General features: G+C 35.4%; 2 protein-coding genes across 5 annotated transcripts in view; one reads left to right on the forward strand and one right to left on the reverse strand.

Annotated features, from left to right (window-relative positions):
* The window catches only part of Slc38a6 (solute carrier family 38 member 6), a 57,545-nt gene extending 43,980 nt beyond the window's left edge, over positions 1–13,565 (reverse strand). The window contains exons 1-3 of one of the 3 annotated variants that reach the window (XM_071607992.1): positions 13,252–13,565; positions 11,959–12,089; positions 8,380–8,453 (exon numbers count right to left, since the gene is read on the reverse strand). In XM_071607992.1, the coding sequence (XP_071464093.1) occupies positions 8,380–8,453; positions 11,959–12,089; positions 13,252–13,359 (313 nt within the window). In that variant the 5' untranslated portion in view covers positions 13,360–13,565. The remainder of the gene's footprint in view (positions 1–8,379; positions 8,454–11,958; positions 12,090–13,251) is intronic. The other 2 variants (XM_071607993.1, XM_027929376.2) reach the window with 2 other exon arrangements.
* Positions 13,520–19,947, forward strand: Trmt5 (tRNA methyltransferase 5). 2 transcript variants are annotated; one of them, XM_027929531.2, is made up of 5 exons: positions 13,520–13,610; positions 14,720–15,375; positions 17,349–17,473; positions 18,745–19,396; positions 19,706–19,947. In XM_027929531.2, exons 1-5 carry the CDS (start codon positions 13,576–13,578, stop codon positions 19,789–19,791), a joined length of 1,554 nt encoding a protein of 517 aa, XP_027785332.1. In that variant the 5' UTR covers positions 13,520–13,575; the 3' UTR covers positions 19,792–19,947. The 2 variants fall into 2 exon arrangements, with proteins under 2 accessions (XP_027785332.1, XP_027785333.1); XM_027929532.3 differs by lacking the exon at positions 13,520–13,610 and adding an exon at positions 13,626–13,674.
* Positions 19,948–23,138: the final 3,191 nt, after the last annotated feature.

Below are 23,138 nucleotides of genomic sequence, written 5' to 3' on the forward strand. Positions count from 1 at the left end.
CTTTTATATTCAACTTATAAACATGAACAACTTCAAATGATCACATAAACAAAGAAAATACTGTCAATCTTGATAATGTAAGGAAAGAATTAACAGACTATGGAAATAGGGAGAGGAGAGTTGAAAGAAAGGATAGGAGCACAGATGTCAAGAAGGCAGAGTCGAAAATAGGATTTAAAGTTGATGGACCAAAAAAGAGATTACATGTTTTTTTTTTTTTGTTGTTGTTTTTTTTTTTTGAGTTACAAAATAACCAATGAACAAACTATTGAGTAGAAACTAATAAAAATTATTAAAAAAAAGAAATTATAAAGAAAAAGGGAGATATTAGTGCATTTGAGCTAAATGCTTATCGTTTGTAACAAACAGACTATCTCTTAAATCAACATATAACGAGGGTTATTATCTAGACTTGGAAAGAAAACATTTTTAAATTAACTCTGGGAAATATAAGAGAGGTGGGAAAGAAAGGGTAGGAAATTGCTCATACATAAGTGCATATGTGTGTATATGTTAGCATATAATACTTTTGATAAAAATAAAAAATTAAATTAAAAATTTTAACCCTAGAAGGACTCACACCCAATCCTTCCCTATGGCCCAATAACAAAAAGTTTAGCCTCTGTCAAGGAAGCATTTACTCCAACATCAAAGCACGTACAAATGATTCCTGATATAATTCCAAAATCAGGAGTAGAGCACCTGAGTAGAGCACACACAGTCTAACCCAGGGTTTCTCAACCTTGTCACTACTTTTTGGCCTAGATAATTTTTTGTTGTTGTTGTTGTTAAAGGGGGCTGTCTTGCATACTGTAGGAGTTTAGCAGTAATCCTGACCTTTACCCACAAAATGCCAAAAGTGCCTCATCCCTGCCATCTGCCCATCCCTAGGTATGACAATCAGAAATGTCTTCAAACATTGCCAAATGCCCTGGTGGAGAAAAATCAAACCCAGCTGAGAATCACTCAATAATAAAACGGATGAGACAGGAACAGCAATGCACTGAAGACAGAGTCACATAATGAACCCACTTGATTAACTGTGGTCTGTTGGCTCACTAATCAAAAGAAAATGAGATTAAAATAGAGTTTGGACAGCTGACTACCATTCCAAATGATCAGCAAATGTCCATAGTGAGCTATGATTTGGGAAACATGAATCTGTCATATTTCAGTTGTTTTCAGTTCTTGTGTACCTCTTACAATGCTGAATGTTATTCATCTTGACCCTAAAGCGATCCATGGCCTTTCTATGACATCCAGACTAATTCTGGGCAAAACCAAACTAAATGAACCAAATAAAAAAATCCTAGCAACTGTCAGCTTTCCTGAGAAATGGTATGTCAAGAGTCCAACATGTCATGTAGATAGTGAATACTTTATCTTATAAACTATATAAAAAAAAAATCTTTTTTTTTTCTTATATAAGGATTGAACCAGTACTGGGGATTGATCTAGGGGGACTTTACCACTGAGCTACATCCCCAGACCTTTTTTACTTTAAGACAGAGTCTTACTAAATTGCCAAGGTTGGTCTCAACTTGGTGATCTTCCTGCCTCAGCCTCCCAAGTCACTAGGATCATAGGTGTGTGCCACTGTACACAGCAGGAATTTCCAAAGGTAATTTGACTAAGCATAACTTTTGCATTGTATGTTAATTTTGAAACTTATAAAATGTAACTCCTCTATAGTTTTAGGACATTCATCCATTCATTACCCACATACCCAGCTTTTATAAAATGCCCTGTGTGTGTCAAGCACATGGTAGATGTTATAAAAACCATGGGGTTAATGATCTGAATATAAACTAAATTTCTAGGAATACAATTACCATGTAAACGCAGGAAACCCTAACTTGGTGTGTTACTTACTAATTTGTTTGGAATTTTGTCAAAAATTGATTCCTAAAGGGATGGAAAATATACACCAACATTTACTTTGTTTCTTCTTCTTTTATTTTATTGTAATGGCATTATATAATACATAGGTAGTACACTAGTTTTCTATGGCTGCTCTAATAAACTATCATAAATTTGGTGGCTTACAACAACAGAAATTTATTTTTTTCACACTTCTGAAGGCCATAAGTCCAAACTCAAGTTTAGCTGAGCCAAAATCAACGTGTCAACATGGCACACTCCTTTTTAAGGTTCTGGAAAGACTCTATTCCTTGCCTCTTCCAGCTTCTGGTAGCTGTTAGTATACCTTTATTTGTGGTTTTATCACTCCACTCTCTGCCTATGGTCACATTGCTTCTTCTGTCTGTGATCTTCCTTCTGACACATATGACTGAATTTAGAGCCTGCCAAGATAATCCTGCTATCTCAAACTCCTTAACTTAATCATACCTACAGAGTACTTTTTTGTCATATAATATAACATCCACAGGTTCTAGGAATTAGGATGTGACTGTCTTTTGGAGGGCCATTATTCAGTTCACCACAGGTACATTATAATACCTACTGAATTTTTTTTTTTCAGGTAGTAACAGGAGCATTTAGAAAATATTTACTATAAAAAGGGAGTGTTGAAAACTACTGCCCTAGACAGTTTTAAAAACTTTTGCTTTAAAAGACAAAACAAGTTGAACACAGTAGCTCTCCCCTGTAATCCTAGCTACTTTAGGGGAGGATCATGAGTTCAAGGCCATTCTGAGCAACACAGATAGACTTCATCTCAAAACAAAACAAATGGGGAAAAAAACCCACAAAACAAAATATGGACAGCAAAAGGCCCTTTCACTCCACATGTTCCATTACTAAAAATAAAAATTCTCATAAAAGAATTGTAATCTTCTTTAGGAAGAGGAAGACAGGGGACTATATTCTCTTTCTCAAAAAAAGAGACTATGTTATAGGATCCAGAAAAGACCAAAATTCTCTCTGGAAGCAACAAGTGGTGAATTGCAGTATCTACCTTGAGTCTTAAACCTCTCACTGCCTCAGCAAAAAAGCCCACATATTTTTTCCTTTTCCTTGGTTCCATTTAGTTACACATAACATTGGGATTCATTTTGACATAACTATAAAGGCATGGAATATAATTTGCTCTAATTCAGTCCCGGGTACTTCCCTTTCCCTTCTCCCTCCTCCTGTTCCCTTTATTTCTTCCCCAGCTCCCTTCTGTTTCTTTCTTCTTCCCTTACCTCCCCCCACCTTTTTCTTTCTGTGATGAAAGCACCTGAAATCTACTGTCTTGGCAAATCTCCGGTAAATAATACAGTATTAACTATATTCAACACGCTGTACATTAATTTTTATATTTATGCATCATCTATGATTTCATAAACTTTGATCATCAACTCCTCATCCCTCCCACCTCCCCAGAGCCCCTGTAAACTGTGTTCTATTCTTTGTTTCCATGTCTTTGACTTTTTTAGATTCCATATGTAAATGAGAACATGCAGATTTTTCTTTCTATGTCTTGCTTACTTAGCAAACTTGGAAAGATCTCTTTTTTAAGGCTGAATAATGTTACATTGTAAATATATAATTTCTTTATTCATTCATCCACTGACAGACACTTAAGTTCTTTCCACAATTTGGCTATTGGGAATGATACTACAGTTGACAGGAGAGCACTGATTATCTCTACAAGGTACTGATTTCATATCCTGTGTGCACATAACCCAAAGAGGAACTGCTGGATCCCATGGTTTCTTTTACCTGGTAGTATGTATTTTAAATTCCTCTATGCCTTTTTGTACCTTTTTTTTTAAAAAAAATATTTTATTTTTTAGTTGTACACAATACCTTTGTTTTATTTATTTTCATGTGGTACCTGAGGATCGAACCCAGGGCCTGCATGCACTAGGCGAGCGCTCTACCACTGAGCCACACAACCCTAGTCCCCTTTTTTGTATCTTGATGGCTCATTTCTTTATTTATTGTATCAATATGTCTCAATGGCTTTTTTTTTTTTCATTCACTAATGAGGATATTTTGGTTGCTCCCAAATTTCACCAATTGTAAATAACACTGCTGTAAACATCCATGCATAGGTAGACAGTAAGTCTTGAATTCATTTTAGTAAATACCAAGAGGGGCATCACAGAGTAAGTTATGTTTGGTTTCACAAAAAAACAAAGCAAAAATACAAAGAAAAAAATGTATTCCAAAGTGGCTATAAATTTTACATTATCAACCTCAGATCAATCGATAAATACAAATCTCTTAAATCAGCACCACACATACAATAAACTCAATATAAATTTTATCTTTTAAGAAAACAAACCTTGACTAACAAAGGGAATGGTATTATTTGTATTTTGCACCTTACACTCAAACTCCAGATGAATATACATCCTTTGAGGAGAATGCAAACAGGATTACTCAGTCCTATTTAAAGTATTACGTTTCCCTCCTCTTTAGGATCCTACAATTTATATTCATGTTATGATTCAACTCCAATATAATCCTTGTGAGGGGTTATGGCATGATCTATCCAGTAGCAATAAGGAACAAGAATTAGATCTAAGAAATATTTAAAAATTGATTAGTAACTTGGTGACATATGAGATAAAAACTAAGTGATACAATTCACTGGGGTAGGCACACAGGAATAGAAACACATTTGAGATGTCAGAGATGAAAGGTAAGTTTAACTTCGAACACACTGGGCTTATAATGCCTATAGAACATCTAAATGGAGAGTTCCAATTATAGCTGATATGGGTATATGGAGTGTGGAGTGAAATCATCAATCCATAACTGGTCAACTATAACAGTTTACAGTATTATTCAGAGACAGCAAGGCATGAAGGTGATAAAGACTCTGGTGGGGTAGAGACAACTATGTGAGGGATAGTGCAAAGGTGGGAAAATCAAATTAAAGTCCTAGTAGGGGGTGAAGAATTGTCAAAGAGCTGGGCTATTTCAGAGAATGAGATAGAAAAGTGGAAGATGGTGGTGGCTGGAGAACTGGACATTTAAAAATGAGATTTTGGACGGCAACACCATTTTGGTAATGACATGATCAACCAAGAAAATATGACCAAGTAATAAATAGCTGAGGTAGATAGAGGATATAATCATTGAAGAGATTCAAGAACTAAAAATATTATAACATTTGGCTACATGAACACAGAAATCATCTAAAAATATGACAGGGCAATATTGAAGAAACTAAAAGAAATGGGAGATTAATATTTTGGCTCTTAACTAAAATATTCTTGAAATGACAGGAGATGGTATAGGAGTGTTCGGACAATAACAACATGGAGAGGAGTAGGTGGTATATACTTATGTGATTCAAAGTTGGGGGTTTAAGAGGAAGAAGATGGTTGAGAAGTAGATATGAGATATAACCAGGGCACCCATCCAATCTTATGAATGGTATGAGGGACATGGAAGGAAAGAGTGAACAATGATGCAGTGTCCTCAGAGGAGCTGAGTATTTTCTTAGGTTACGAAAAGGAAGAGAATGTTCAGAAAAGAATTAAGGACATGCAGGTTTTGCTGATTGTGAGTTGAGGAGCATAGTGGAAGGGTTTTAGGAGTTGGAGACTATAGGAAAATGAGGTCAGAAAACAGGCAACAGCTGTAATGGAAGAGTCTGGGAAATAAAGAATAACTGAAGTGACTGACATATTTGAGATAAATATTATGATACTATTAATCCAAATGGTCTTGAGGCATAGGATGGTAATAACAGTGCTTGGGAAGGCTTAGGGACTAGAGTAGGGGTTTGGGCCAGAAGCATACAGAGTTCTATAATTCTCATTCCCGTCTGCTAATAGTGATGTAGAGGCCAGAGGAAGGGAGCTGAAAGTTTAATTCCAGAGCACAAGATGTGTTCCCATGGAATGGCAATAAGCCAACTGTTTCTAAGATCACAGTGTCCATGACACTTTGCAATATTTCAAGATTTTGTCCCAGTGAGTACACGTAATAGGAGCTAGCATTTATCAAGGACTTGAAATTTTATACACGTTATTTTATTCCATTTTTAGAACAATCCCAAGAGGAAAGTATTATCAGAGCCATTTTACATTCAGCAAACTAAGGCTAATGAGAATAAGATACCTTATATGCCACCTCAGCTCCTGCTAGACCCAATCCTATATAAAATCCAAAACAAGAGAATTTCATGTGAAGAAATACTTTGGTTTTTAATCAAGATAAATATTTCTCTTCACTTTTTACCTCCAAAGAAATTATTTTGTAAAGACTTAAAATACCTCTTTTTCTGGATAATGATTCCAATACAAACACTGTAACTAGTTTATGATAGTCCAACAAACCAATAGCAAAAATTAGCTACATTAATTCTCTAGACTTCTGCGAATGTATTGGGGAGGGAGAGGGAGCCTACCTCCAGAGAATTACAATGACTGAGGAATTCAATCAATGGAAGACACGTGCATCAGTTCAGTACATATGAAGAACCATGAAAAAGTTAGTTCACAGACCCAAATAAGCTACAAAAGTCAAAGAAAAAGAAAAAAGAGAAAGAGATGTTTTCATTTTATATGCCCAAGAGTTACAGAAAAGAAGAGGAGGCAGTGTTAGAATTTTAAAGTTAAATACAGATGAACTAAAAGGAGAGGGAAAAAATTAACATTATTTAGATAGCTCCATTAAGTTGAATACTACTTCCCCAAATTAAATTTAATAAAACATTTTAGTTAAAGAAGACTTAATTGCCACAGAGCATTAATTTTTTAATAGAATTCATCAAAAGAACTTATTACAATGTTAAATAAACTATCACAATTCAGTGAAAGTAATTTTCACATAAATAAGCAAAATTTCAAAATTAAAATTTTAGTTAAGATTCAGCAGGATATACAAATATATTTATCTAAAACTATTATTTGAGATGTGGTTACAAACAACTTTCTGCTTTGCATTGTTTCCTAGCATTTTCATCTGTCTACACATTCACCTATGAGCAGAGACATGCATCTGTAGGCAAGATGACCAAAGCAATGGTACATATTACATTTATGAACTATGAATCCTAGTTGTTTTTTCCATTAAAAATCACACAGAGGGCTTGCTAAGAAATCTGTTTATAAAAAAAGATTGACAGGTGTTTCTGATGAATAGACAAGTTTTAGGAAAACAAACTTGACCAATGGTTTTAGAACTATGTTCTGAAGAGTTTTAAAATTCTCCAAAAATATCTTTGGATTTCTTTCACCTGTTTAAGTCCAGAATAAGCCAATTTTTGTTTGTTTGTTTGTTTGTTGTTGTTGGGTACCAGGAATTGAACTCAGGGGCACTCAACCACTGAGCCACATCTCCAGTCCTATTTTGTATTTTATTTAGAGATAGGATCTCACTGAGCTACTTAGTGCCTCAATTTTGCTGAGGCTGGCTTTGAACTCGTGATGCTCCTGTCTTAGCATCCCAAGCTGCTAGGATTACAGGCATGTACCACCATGCCCCGCCCAGAAAAAGCCTATTTTTAAAATCTATTTTATGTATCCATTCTGCTTCTAAAAGTATGAAAGCCATACAACCAGACAGAGCTAAGTGAACTCTCCAATGTGGAAATTCAACTCCTGATTTTGGCATCAAAACTGATCTAATCCAAGGATAATAGAGACTGAATAGATATAAGACCAGACCAGGAACAATGGCTATAGGATATGTGTTAATGTCAAAAGGAAAACCTTACAAAGGTAGTTGTGTAATTCATATATTTTTATTATTGCAACTTTAAATAACTTATACATAATAAAAGTTCCAAATGGAAAAAAATATACACACATATATTGTATTAATTGCACATACTTCTGTCAATTAAGAAAAATTACCTTATTCGAGACATGTAAGTAAAAATATCAAGCATATTAAAATAAATTCAAAGCTTTATGACCTTGCCTCCTAAAATCCTAGTTCTGCCACTCCAAGCTCTGTCTAGAAGACAGAAGGCAGGGAAGGAAGTTATAGATCTGAGAAGGTGTTCTCCTTAAGGAAATGATCAACCAAGGAGAAATAAGATCATAATGAATATTGTTGCTTCCCTGTAAGCATATGCTTTGAACACCTCTTAGGTGCCTCCCTTAATCTACTCTAACCCAGAAAACAACATTGTGCTTTGTGGTGGAAAGTAGTTAAAATGCTAGTCTCCTTCTTCTGTCCTGTGCTTGGATATTTCCCCATAGGACTTGGCCTATATAGCCTGGCTTTTGAAATTTTTCATTTCAACCACTCTATGTATTAATGGAAATTAGATTTTTTGTGTGTGTGAGTGCATGTGTGCGCATGCTGCTGTAGACTGAACCCAGGGCCTGCATGCTGAACATACATTCTACTACTAACCTATACTCTTGGCTCTAGCAATTAAGATTTGAGATATCCAATCCTATATGTAAACAGAAACTCAGGGCACTGCTTCATCAAATGAACCAGCATGGTAATTTTACTCACCTGTCTGAATACACATACTAAGCAGGAGATGAACTGAGTAAGAACCCAGGAGAGCAACCATCAGCAGCAATAAACTAAAATATAAGGGAACACATAGTCAAATCTCACCAGAAGTGTCTCTTTCTTAATGGCATCTCATTACAAAAGCAAATTTCTTTACATTCAAATGTTCACAGGAACTATCTCTGAGTTGTACAAGTATAGTAGAAATTAAGAAGATAGTTTTCTACTCTTCTTTATTTACCAAGATTTATGTAAATGAAAACTACTGCTTTTAAAATTTAAAAAACAAATGAGAAACAAGGTTTATTAAAAAAAAGAAAACTTCCTTATTTTACATTCTTGTCTGCTGACTGCTGGTTCAGCCATTCAATGATTTTGATACTTCCCTTTTGTGACTAGTTTTGTCCTATTCTAAGCCTAACAAAAATTTTAGTTATGAAATCTCACTGTCTTTGCTCTTCCCTCTCACCCTCCTTCCCATTCCAATGATGTGGACCTCCTTACCATATCTTCATCTATAATATTGAGACCATATTTCCTAGCATCTATTAAAAAAAATTCATTCTCCAAATCAAACCAAAACAATTCAGTTAACACACTTCTAATGATGCAATTTGAAAACTGTGCAAACAATGTAATTAGTGGAGTCCTCTCAACAGCATTACAAAAAGAAACAACTACTTATTCTCAGAAAGATACTAGCAGGATCAGCTTTTAGCTATAGAGCTATCCCCAGGGGTTACTCCAATAGTTAAAAAAATTCTATCTTTGTGGTTCACTTAATACTTGTTAATAACAGTTTAACATCACCCAAAGGGACAGATGATATGATTCAGTGAGCCCACATCTATGTTAGACCTTGATATATAAAATATAATTTCTCACAGCGAACCAAAAAATAAGTCCTATAATTATGACTTGCCTACAGTGTCACATATATTTTTGTTTTAAAATTATGAAAGTCTGTGAACACATCCCACAACAAAAGCAAGATGGGATATTTAAAAGTTGATTTGTTTATCAAAAATTTTGGAATAAAAGAAAGAAAGATACCCAAATAAGTCTCTGTATTTTAAATTTTCCAGTAAAGTAAATCTACTTTTAACAGTAAAACAAAATAAACTTGAATTTCATGCATTCAATTTGCCATGGAGCTAGATGCTAAAGATAAAGTCTAGTTCTAAAGGATTTCAGGGTTTAGTGGGAAAGTAACAAACAAATTGTTATAATAAATTATAATAACATTATGAATATACACAAAGTATTGTGGAAAGCACATAAAGGCCAGAAAGCCTTCTATTTTGGGCTAATTGGCCTATGAGCTAAGTCTTAAAAGATGCAAAGGAATAAGCATAGAATACCTGGCTTCAGAAAGTGAAATGAGACTACTTAACAATAGGAGAAAGAGAGGAGATGAAGAGAAATGAAAACAGTATATGTTTTATTTGCACTCAAAAAATTGCTATTTATAAGTAAGCTGCATAGCTGATGATATGGTTTGGACCTAAAATGTCCCTCAAAGGATCATGTATTGAAGGCTTAGTCCCAATGCAGCAATGTTGAGAAGTGGGGCTTTTGAGAAGTGATTGGATCATAAAGACTCCAACTTTATCAATGGATTAATCCAACTGATGGTCAAAATTGAGTGGGATATTGAGAGGTGGTGGAAACTGCAGGAGGAGAAACCTATTAAAGTAAGTGGATTTTTGAGGGGCATGCCCTTGTGGACAGTATCTTATACCCGTGGTGCTCCTCCCCCTGCTTCCTGACTGCCATGAAGTAAGCAGCTTCTCTCTGCCATCTTTCCACCATGAGATACTGCCTCACCAAAGGCCCAGAAACAGCGCAGCCAGTAGACCACGGACTGAAATCTCTTAAATCACAAGCCAAAATAAATCTTTCCTCCTTTGTTTTCTCAGGTATTTTCACAGTGATGAAAAGCTGATTAACAGAGCTAACAAATTTTGGAGACCTAACACAAATGAGTAAGCTAAATAAGCCACCTCCTAAGGTTATAAATGGGTACAGATCAAGTTCTGTGTTTAAAATTTGCCATGCTTTTGGATACAGACATGTACTGCATAACAACATTCTGGGTTGATGAATTACATATAGAATGGTGGTCCCATAAAATTATAATGAATGTGAAATATTACTATCACCTTGTGATATCATAGCTGTCTTATCATATTGCATTCACAAGTTCATGGTTATGCTGGGGTAAACAAACCTCCTGCACTTCCAGTCATACAAAAGTGTAGCATATACTATTATGTATAATATATAATACTTGATAATGTAATAAATGACTGTGATACTGGTTTATGCTTTTACCATGCTATAAATGTTATCTACAGTGTATTCCTACTTACATGAATAAAATTTAACTATAAAAAACAGCCTCAGACATGTCTTTCAGGAGGTATTCCTGAAAAGGGCATTGTTACCATAGGAGACAACAGCTCCATGTGTGAAACTGCCCCTGGAGACTTCTAGGAGGGACAACATATGGAGGTAGAAGATAATGATACTGATTATCCTGACCCTGTGTAGGCCTAGGCTAATTTGGGTGTTTGTATCTCAGTTTTTAACTAAAAATTAAATAGGAGAACAAAAAAATTTTAGGAAAAAAACTTAATAGAATGAGGATATAAAGAAAAAACATATTTTTTGCATAGCTATACAAGTGTTTGTGTTTTAAGCTAACTATTATCTTATTTGCCTATATTATTCAGTATTGTAACATGCTATCCAGGTTTATAGCACAGGAACAACAGGTGGAATACAGCCTAGGCTAAAAGAGCCAAAAAGTTTAATTTTTTTTAAAGTTTATAGAGTAAAATGTTACTATAAGCTAAGGTTATTTATTATTGAAGAGAAAAAACTTTTTTTATAAATATATTTTAACCTAAGAGTACAATGTTTATAAAGCATATAGCAATATACAGTAATGTTCTAGGCCTTCATATTCATCACCACTGACTCACCCAGAGCAATTTTTAGTCCTGCAAGTTCCATTCATGGTTTTTGCCCTATACAGGGGCATTATTATTATTATTATTATTATTATTATTATTATTATTATTCTGGGGATTGAATCTAGGGCCTTGTGCATGTGAGGCAAGCACTCTACCAACTGAGCTATATCCCCAGCCCCAGGTGCATTATTTTTATACTGTTTTTACTGTATCTTTTCTATGTTTGTTTAGATACACATACTATTCTGTTATAATTGCCTACAGTATTCAGTATTGTAACATGCTATCCAGGGTTATAGCACAGGAACAACAGATGGAATACAGCCTAGGTCTGTAGTACCATCTATGTTTGTATTGTGTATGATATTCACACAACAATGAAATTGCCTAAAAATTCCTCAAACACATCCCCCTCGTTAAGCAACTTATGACTGCATACAGCATCCAAGCTACAGATTAGCAACAAGGGTAGCAAAAAAAAAATCACTAAAATCTCAGAAATAATTTTAACAGAAATTGTATAATTGTAGCTGCTGAAACCTAACTTTTTTCTTCTTAATGTACAATCAAAATGAAATTAAAAGAAAAAAAAACTCACCTAAATCCAAGGATACCTGTATTAGCCATAACATAAGCTAAGCCAAGGATGCCACTTCCCATGATGGCATTCATCAAATTAAAGACTGAGAAACCAAAGGAAACTCCTGGGGATACCTGTCTTTGAAGTTCCTGTAAGCACAGAAATTTAATAGTGTTAAATATCTGGAGAGTGAAGTTCAAATTTTGCCCAGTAAATCACTGAGAGGTTATGAAGATCATTTCCCACAAACAAGAAGGCTTTGCAGGACATGCTAGTTGCTTAATCAGAACAGGTTTTCTTTTGTTTCCTTCTTACCTCCTAGAGATATAGCTTCAGGAATCTGGTTTCCTAGGAAAATCATCTCTCCCAGTACAGAGGCCAGGTAGGCTTCAGGAAGAGACATGACTAATCTTGTGACTACAAGATAGGAATGGGATGGGGACTGAGAGGAGGAACATGGACTCAGCTCATGTGATTCCTTAAGAAACCCTGAGTCAGCTTGTGGAAGTGCTGTCCACAACTGTTCTTCCTATTACTAAGGCTGCAAAATCAAATCTTTATTTTTATACTTATTTAGTTCTCCCAATTGGAACAATGGTTAGGAATACCTTGCAGTGGCAATATAATAAATAGAAACAATTCAAGATTCTTTGGCAAGTATATCCCTGAGAATACCATGTCCCCAAATAGCAGTTGGGAGCAAAACTCTCCAAGAATTTCAGTTAAAAAGCGGAGGTGCAGGCTGTGAACACAGCTCAGTGGTAGAACACATGCCATAAGACCATGAGTCAATATATTTAGCACCGCAAAAATAACTAAATAAAAAAAGGGAAATGTTATGTGTGCTTATTACCAGGCAACCTCCATTCCTTCACCACTACAGATATCTCTATTGAGATGTTCATAGCCCTCCAATAACTAAATCAAGAAAAGAAACATCTCGTTACTCTTGCAAAGACCTCACAAAACTGGTGGAGGGCACTGGAAGGCGACAAGGACACTAACAAACAGCGATGGTGGCTCAATCCCGTCGGGTGCCCAACCTCTCTCCACTCAGTGCTGCATCTCTTCCACCTGAGCCGGTACAGAAAGAAAACTTAAACTTTTCTCCCTAGAATGTGGGAGGTTGCGGCCACACTCGTAAGCCTCAGGATCTCATCTGAGTCTCGGCTGCTGCCTTTGGGACCCACTGGCAGGCTCCAACTTCATGCCTCTCCCCACGCCTCCCCGGTCTTTTCCAGTTCTTATTTGGAAGGCACTTAAGGGGTGCTGCAAGGCGTCAGCGCCGGCGCAAGAGCGGAGCCCACTTACGTTGCTTAGCAACGGGCTCAACTCTTCGGCTGCCGCCACCTCTTCAGATGGCTGGGAAGAGACGAGCCAGCCCTGCTCAGCGTTGATGCTCCCCCAAAACGCCTCCATGTCACTCCTTGGTGGACTACCGGGTCCATCCGCGTGCCTCAATTCGTGCTCTACGCTCCAGGCGTTAATCGCTCCAGAGGCGGGGTTACGGGCCCGACCCTTCCGGGTTCCGGAACCTCACTGGGGCAAGGAAGAAAGGAGCCACTCGTCGTGATTTGATGACGGTGCCCCTCCGCGGCGATCAGTGATGACGTCATCGAAGGCCAGGCAAACCATATGCGACCCATTTTCGAGCCGCACCAGAGCATGAGGTGAGAGGGGTCTGGTCTTCAAGCCAGCTGCCAGAGCGACCCTGGAATTGGGAAGGTGCAATTGGTGAGGTGGCAGCCGCGGGACCCTTGATAGTGCAGCCCTGGGGCGGCACGTCGCCTTGGCCGCTGGAGCGCGGAAGTGCTGCGAGGCCACCCTGCCATCCGGTTTAGCTTAGGTTCGAGTACTGGGTAATAAGCAATCTGCTTAAAATGCTGTTTTATACCAACTTTTAGCCACATTTACAAATGGGACAACGGGACTCAAATTTACCAAGCATCACCCACCTGGTTAAAAGTGCTAGACGCAATTTAAATCCTGAGTGTGAGGTTGAGGTTTGACTTTGTCGCTTTACAGGATTCTGGTGCCGGGCCCTTTCCCCTTACAATTACTTGTTTGCTGTTTTAGAAAACAAAGTGAATGACAGTGTTTAAAACATTCAGGAAAGCCCCTTGTCCTCAAAATACGTTAGACTCTGCTTTGAAGTTAGGACATGTGGCAGTAAAGCATGGAAGACAAACAACCTAACAATATACTGTATTAGGAACACAAGCACTAAGGTCAGTCTTACCTGGTTTTAGTCCTTGCTCGGCTACTTACCAGCAAAAGACTTTGAGTGAGTTAACTTACTTCTGAGCCTTCGCTTACGCAGGTCTTTTACAAAAATGAGGATGCAACCCTACACACCTCCCGATATTTAATAATATAGCATCTGATACAATAAGCACCCACAAGTGTATCCAGTAGCACTATATTGCTATTGGTAATATCGTATATAATAACCATTTCATCTAAACATGACACTTTGAGTCAAATATCAGGCTTCCAATCCCAAATGCATTCTGTAGATTCAAAGGCTTATTGAGTATAGGGAGGCAGATGGATCACTAATGATGTAGCACAATGTGGGATGAAAGTCCACATTTTTTACTATTTATAAAAGTCATATTCTGGAAAAGATAGTATACTTCTCCCATAGGTTGTTTTATTTATGAGAATTTAGGTTATTTGAAATTTTTAATAGTTTTATCTCAAAAGTCATTGTGAATGTGTTCATTTGTAGCTTTGTGGTATTTTTAAAATGGATTCTTTCTTTCTTTCTTTCTTAAAGAGTTGTATGGAGGCCATTTATATTCTCAAGAAGACTTCTGAAAGTGGAAAACTGTAATGCAACTGTATCAGAATTGCTGATCCCACTAGCATGGATAACAGTGACACAAAAGCTTAGGAAAGTGCCTGATATTTTCTTTTGGGGTCAAAGAAAAAGATTCTCAACCATGCCAGAAATAGAAGCAAATAAAAGAGACTCTGAGTTATTTTCACCACCTTCTGATGTTCGAGGAATGATGAAACTTGATAGAACAGCTTTTAAAAAGACAGTCACCATTCCAGTGCTTAAAGTGAGGAAAGAAATAGTCAGCAGAGTGATGCGATCCCTTAAAAGGGTAGCACTGCAGCGCCCAGGCATAAAGCGGGTGATTGAAGATCCAGAAGATGAAGAAAATAGACTAATTATGTTGGATCCCTATAAAATGTTTACTTGTGATTCCTTTGAGAAAGCAGAACTCAGTACTTTAAAGCAACTTAATGTCAGCCCACAGATTTCTAAATATAGTTTGGAACTAACTTATGACAACTTTAAGTCAGAAGAAATCTTGAGAGCTGTGCTTCCTAAAGGTCAAGATGTGATTTCAGGGTTTAGCCGAGTTGGACATATTGCACACCTGAATCTTCGAGATCATCAGCTCCCTTTCAAGCATTTAATTGGTAGGTGAGTTGTAGTGATATTCATGTACTAGAAAACAAATGGCAAATTCTATTTTCATTTCTTAATTTTTTTGAAATGCCAAATTATAGAAGCAGAACAGTTTATCATTGTAATTTTAAGCCAGATCTCCAGCCACATATCTTCTTCTGAGGGCCATTTTGGAATACCCTTTCCCGAGTCAGCAGTCTCTACATGCTGGTCCAGGTTTTTATGTACACCAATACAGAAAAATTTGTTCTGTCTTGAAAAGAATTCTTCCTTTTGGTGCACAAGACTATTAGGCCCTTGGTACAATATTCAGTACTAAGTTTCATGAATTTGAGTATTGTATCGCCAAAAGTACAACATTGCTTACTTTATGTGTTCGTTGATTAAACTAATTAAACCTCTTCTATATGTTACTCACCATACTTTTTTTTTTAGTGTTCCTAGCTTTTTAGAAATAATGTTTATGTGTGTCCTGTATCTGTAGCTCCAGGTTTAAACTTGAGACCTTGATTCTTTAGGATAAAAAACAGAAGACTAATCAAAATTATCCTTATAGAATTATTTGATGTCCATGCATTTTTCAGATTACTTAAGAATAAGAGTAATTTTCAGAACTTCTGGGAATTACTTTCAGCTTTAAAAGGTGTGGTATACAGTACTTTGCATGGGTAGAATTTTAGAACTGTGCTGTTAGGCATTTCCTTTGTTTTTAATTGATGAAAGGGATTGATAATGCCTAATGGTAACATAATAAATACTTAAGCAGATCCTTATAATTGTAACTGATATCAAGTGTAGGATTTCCTATAGTCATTGTCTACCCTAACTCAAACATTACTATCTCATTTCTACTTTTAACGTCTCATAAAGAGGCACTCAAAATTTTAAAAGAAATATTTCCATACAGTAGTAATTTTAAACCTTTTATCATAGAACTTCAGAATTACTTTTTATTTTTAAAATTTCATTCCTCATTTAAAATAAACCTGAATACTCGAAAATTGAGTTCAGTTACCTGAAGCAGAATAGAATAAAAGTAACAATTGATTAGAGTTAGATATTATTCAGAATCAGGTATCTAATTATTGGGAAGATTAAGACAAATTCTGATTGTATTTCAGCATATTTCTGTTACTGAGTACTTTTTACTAACAAATTATCTTTCCTTATGCAATGAGGTACATATAGATTATGATAAACTTTTGAAGTGCTGACAAAAAAACAGACTTCAGTTAAAAAGCATCAATATGCCATTTCTGATGTACTTTATAGCTTTTCTGCTGTGATATTACAATTGAAGTAAATTATGTTTTATTTAGATAACTCTAAAGAGTCTTATTGTTGTTGGAAACATTGTTTTGCTGACATAGATTTCCAAAGTGGAGGCACTGGTTTCAAACCCACAGTAAAACAAACATTTGGTTTGAGGCCAGTGGGGACAGGCAGATGTTTTTGCTGGTGTTTTCTGAGACCATTTGTTGCCAGTGTATTTGCATCTCTTCTTTCCATTCTTTACAATTCCTTATGGTCTACCTTTTTTGCTCACTTGATGTACATTTGAGAAGATTTAATAAAAACATGGAAAAATAAGCCAGGTGTGGGTGGCCTATGCCTTTAATCCCAGCTACTTGGGTGGTTGAGGTATAAAAGATGGAAAGTATGAGACCATCCTGGACAATCTGGCAAGACTTTGTCTCAAAAAATAAAAAAAAAAAGGCTGGACACATAGCCGAGTGAGCACTGCTGGGTTCAATCCTCAGAAATGGAAAAAAAAAAAAAAAAAAGTACCCATATATTTTTTGTATTAGAGACTGTCAGATATTAATTTTAGTAATCTGTTGAATTTTTAGAATTGTATGCAACATTACACACATTATAGTTTTAAATCTTTAAACCGAAGGAAAAGACAATTCATTTAATATTTTCACTAGCTTTTTTTCTGCAACCAGCAGGTTATTTTTATTATGAATTTTTCATCTTTTAGGCCAAGTTATGATTGACAAAAATCCAGGAATCACCTCAGCAGTAAATAAAATCAATAATATTGACAATACATATCGAAATTTCCAAATGGAAGTGCTATCTGGAGAAGAGAACATGCTGACCAAGGTACAAAATCTTTTGTTTTTTTCCTAGTATGGTGTATATCAAGAATAATGTTTAGAATTGTAATAGATGAAAAAGATTTAAAGTATTTATAACATCAAATATTAATAAGTTGAAGATTGTGTATATTTATGTACTATTGATGGAATGATATTCACAGATAAAGCCTTTTCAAAGGAATTGGTTAAATCCAGTGGACTACTCCATCATTAAATATTTTTTATCTCTGTAATTGTTAAAATAAATTGCCCATTGACAGGTTAACTGACAAAAAAAGCAAGTTGTAGGATAAAGACATATTTAAACCTTCCTGGTTACACCCAGAGATACTTTTAGTTGGCAGAGACTTGCAAAAACATTTCCAACTCTGGAACGTTTGATGAGGTTGGAAGGGCAACAAAAATACGTTCAAATTTGAAATTAAGGTCCAGGAAAGGCGGAGATAGAAGATATATTTTTACTGGATTTATATGTTAGGAACTTTCTAGTCTTTGATTTTTTTTCCTCAATAAAATAAGGATATTAACAATGGCTGAGTCATATTCCATGATTATAATTTTATTTTCTGTTTTCAAACGTGTCTGTGATAGACCCAAAAGAAACTACTTTTGTTCAAGACTCGGCACCACTGTATGTATTTAGTTTATCCATGAAAACTCAAATTTGGGAAAAGAAATAACAATATGGGAATGATTACTCTATAAACTGGCTCTCGTTTATAGACATGAAATTTGCAAAGTTCAAATAACTGTCTAAAAATAGTAAAGTACCTCAAAACTTAATGACACAGCTACCATTGCCTCCCTTTTACTAACTGAAAACTATAAAAAAAGGAAAGCTTGTTTGCTATGCAGAATTGCTATCTACAGTTTAGTTTAGCTACTTATAAAGATGTGTGTGTTGTGTTGTTTTAAATGATGTTTTTTCTCTCCATCTATGACATAAGAGTCTAGTTAAACCAGTCAGCCAGTTGGCCTTTCTGAAAATTTCCTCATGTGATCTGGAAATGACTCCATGGTCTTTTGGGATTGAGGTAGATGACTATTTGATAACTTTCCTCATGAAAAAGTCCAATTCAAGATATTAACTGGCCCCAAGAATAGCATAAACACCAGAATTCTAATTAAAGTGCCTTTAAATGCACTGTTACTTTTCTAATAGTAGTAAATTTAAATGTGTGTGTGTGCTCATGTGACTAGGCATACCTTTCCAAAATCAGTGGCTGGAATTTAGGACCAAGCAGATTGACTAAAAACATTATATGACTTTTTCAGGTTCGGGAAAACAACTACACCTATGAATTTGATTTTTCAAAAGTCTATTGGAATCCTCGTCTCTCCACAGAACACAGCCGTATCACAGAACTTCTAAAGCCTGGGGATGTCCTATTTGATGTTTTTGCTGGAGTTGGGCCCTTTGCTGTTCCAGCAGCAAAGAAAAACTGCACTGTATTTGCCAATGATCTTAATCCTGAATCCCATAAATGGCTGTTACACAATTGTAAATTAAATAAAGTAGACAAAAAGGTGAAAGTCTTCAACTTGGATGGTAAAGACTTTCTCCAAGGACCAGTCAGAGAAGAGTTAATGCAGCAGCTGGCACTGCCAAAAGAAAGAAAACACTCTGTCCACATTGTCATGAATTTGCCAGCAAAGGCTATAGAGTTTCTCTGTGCTTTCAAATCACTTTTAGATGGGCAGCCATGCAGCAGTGACCTCCTTCCCATAGTACACTGTTACAGCTTTTCTAAAGATGTTAATCCTGCTAAAGATGTTCAGCAACAAGCTGGAGCAGTGTTAGGCATTTCCTTGGAAGCATGCAGTTCAGTTCATCTAGTAAGAAATGTGGCCCCTAACAAGGAAATGCTCTGCATCACCTTTCAGATTCCTGCTTCTATACTCTACAAGAACCAGACCATAAATCTAGGTGAGAAATTTCTGGAGAATTTAATGAAACTATAATACCTTGTAGCTTTCTTTGGGATACACTATTAAATTTGGAAATTGCTTCTAGTTCATTATTTTGGTTCACACCCCTTGCCATTCAATTTTGACTTGTTTCTCCAAATGTTCAGTTAAACAGAATTCTATTTCATTCAAGTAATAAATCCACAGGAATGTTATTTCATATCTAAATTGGCCATATTACAATTCTTAAAAAAATGCCTGTATTTTTTAGTAGTACTTTCAACTGTTAAGTATCTTATCTAAAATATGTTTTCTGCTTTTATTACAGAGTATGGCGAAGATCCACCTCTTAAACGGCAAAAGACAGATAATGTCTTTTCAGAAGGAAACACACAAATTGCTTCAAACACTTAATTGTAAATGTTTTTCCCATCTGCCCACTAGACTTATATGTAATGAAATACAACTTATGTGATTTCATAAAATTGTAGCATTCCTTTACTATTTAACCCTTATACTTTGCCCTGCTATTTTATAAACTGTCACTAAATTAAAATTTAACTAAATGTACTAACTATATTTTTATCTAAATTATACTATGTAATTATTTTATAATCTAAATTACATCTGTTTATCCGTTAAATACACTTAAATATTGTCTGTCTTAGGAAGTCGTTTTTGAAGATAGAGTAATTGCTATCTACCTAGGAAGGTATTAATAACACATTTTAGTCATATTTAGTGAAAGAGTATAGTTATTTTACGCAAGTACTTCTCTAGTACTGGTTATCACTATAAAAAGTCATTAAAATATGATATTACTTAGAGCACTATAAAGAGTCATTAAAATATGATATTACTTAGAGCAGGGACACACAAACCACATTCTATAGGCTGAATCTGGCCCACCACCTGTTTGTAGTATTGGTTCACCACCTTTCTGGCCTTCAACCTGAGATTCAAATGGTTGCATTTTGTGACATGTGAAAAACATGAAATTTGAGTTTCAGTGTACATAAAGGTTTTTTTTTTTTTTTTTTTTTTTTTAATATTTACTTTTTTTAGTTGTAGTTTAACATAATACCTTTATTTATTTCTTTATTTTTATGTGGTGCTGAGGATCGAACCCAGGGCCTTGCATGTGCTAGGCGAGCACTCTACCACTGAGCCACAACCCTAGCCCGTACATAAAGTTTTACTGGAACATCCCCTACTCATGTTTTCATACTGTCTATAGCTACTTTCTTAATACAGCAGCAAAGTGAACAGTTGCACCACAGTCTTACCGTGACACATCTTCATATTGTTGCTTACCATACTACAAATCACAGTGACATGGATGTAGTAACTCAACATTTATGCCATATATACAGCCCAGCCACAAACTTTTTTATTATCAGTACATACTTATATCAGGACAAGAAAAGTGGACTTGGAATGTTGTGCTTTGAAAGCACAGTGGAGTGTGAATTATTTCAACACTGAATTAGATGACAAAAATCTATAGCTAACTGAAAACAATACAATATGCATTACTACCACCAGACAAAGCATTTGTCACAGTTTGATCTTTCCCAGAATGTTCTGTAGTTGAAACACATAGCATGTATCCCTTTCAGGAGTGAATTAGAACCCTTCTTTCTTGCCTAAATGCACTGAAATTCAAAACTGTTTTGAAACTCAACCCAAGAACTGTATGCTGATGTTAGGCTGGAAAGTACATGTATAAATGATGTTCATATCAACCCTTAATTAGACAGAATATATTGTAATTATAAAGAAAACAATATTTAAATGCTTCAATTAGTATTTTAACTCTTACCCTTTTCACTTAGAGTGGGTAAATAAATGTGTTATTATTTCATTATTTAAATCTAGGCTCACCTTAAATTTTCAGATGTGATCTCAAGTAAACTCTTGATGAAACCACTAGAAAATAACAGCTAGAAAACTCATTGGGTACAATTTTTAAAATTTTGATAACTTTTTAACAGATTCTTGCCACCTTAATTGGATTTTTAAAATTATTTTCTTACCACCTGTGGACCACCAAAAGATAGCTTCTAAGAAAAGCTTTTAGAAGAAATATTTATGTATTCCATTCTTTTAATACCTGCTTTAAAAAGAAGGTAGTTGTTAGCAAAACAATTTCAATATAATGACTTTCTCAGAACTTCTCAGGATATCAAAAAGATCATTTAGTTCATGTCATTTATGTCCCATAGAAGGTCAAGATACTTGTTCTTCAAACCTTCCTAGAAGTCTTACGAAGTCTGACTACCCAGATCTGGTTTTAGCAGAGCTGTTATTTATATACTTGGCAGTTTAACAATTATCTCTAGAGTATGGACTCTGGAGCCTGACCACTTGGGTTCAAATCCCAGCTCTGCTATTTTTATGTTGTATTGACTCCTGGCAAGTTACTTAACTTGCATTTCCTCATCTGTTAAAATAGGCAAAATATTAGCACTGTTGTAAGGATTAGGTAATACATAAAGCAGGGAGAAAAGTGCCTGGCAAATATGTAATACAGTACTTTGTTGATCATTTCTGCTGTAGTATTACAAAATGTTAAAAGGCTGGGGATTAAAGAGTTGAAAGATTTGTAAAGTTTTTGTGTTTGAGAGGAAATCATTGGAAGGGAAGGAGATAAGCCCATCTGTTTAGAATATTTCTGTTGTCATTAGGTTATCTTTTCACAATTCCATTTCATTTAATAGGTCAGTTAACTTCTAAGGCAGGCTCAAAGTCAGTCTTTAAAGCCTTTGAAATGTTTTTATTAGCCTTTGCAATGTTTTATTTGAATGATCTCTTTTTTTGTGCCAGTAGGGATTTAACACAGGGGTGTTCTATCACTGAGTTATACTCCCAGCCCTTTTTAATTTTTATTTTGAGACAGGGTCTCGCCAAATTGCCAAGGCTACCCTAGAACTTGTGATCCTTTTGCCTCAGACTCCAGAGTTGCTGGAATTAGGTGCAGACCACTATGCCTGGCTCATTCTCTTTAAATAGATTTTTTTTTTTTTTTTTTTTTTGCAGTTGAGTGCAGCAAAGCCTAAACTGTGAGTTCGATGTTCTCACTATTCTTTGAACAGATTTATAGGTTGTAGTATAAAAAATAAATCTTCCATTAGTCATACCTAATAGATAAAAGGAATAGGACAGGCACCCTGGTAGGGTATAGCTAGAATTGGACTTAGATTAAAAACAAACCAACCTGTTCTAATTCTGGCTTTCTATTAATTTGTGCATATGATCTTGGCCTAGTCAATTTAATTAATACCTTGGTTTTCTCATTTTATCAAAGACAGAAGTGTAATTAAGATAAAAATGTACTCCTGAAATTAATCCCTATATAAGGCAGTGTTGTGACACACAAATATTCCACCATAATATAACAAGTCTTGTTTTCCATAACTTTTGACCCATATAATTGACTTCTATTGTGATAGTGATATGGCAGGAGATCATTTAATTTCTTTGATGCTATGTTCATATGCAGTGGCCTATGTAACAGATTTATACAAGGTATCTGAGATACTGCAAATGTCCATCCTATTCACAATCAAACTCTAAGCAAAACCTGGGTATAATAAAAGCCTTTGAAGTTATCAATGGGAAACTACATCAGAGCCTAAATTTACACATAGGTAAATTTCATTTTAAATGTATGTTTTCTAGTCTCTAACATTTCGACATAAAATGAGCTCACATTGGAGGTGAAAGGTGCCATTTAAGTATTAAGTTTTAGTAACTTACTT

Source organism: Marmota flaviventris, chromosome 2 (assembly GCF_047511675.1).
Source record: "Marmota flaviventris isolate mMarFla1 chromosome 2, mMarFla1.hap1, whole genome shotgun sequence".
Classification (NCBI taxonomy): Eukaryota; Metazoa; Chordata; class Mammalia; order Rodentia; family Sciuridae; genus Marmota; species Marmota flaviventris.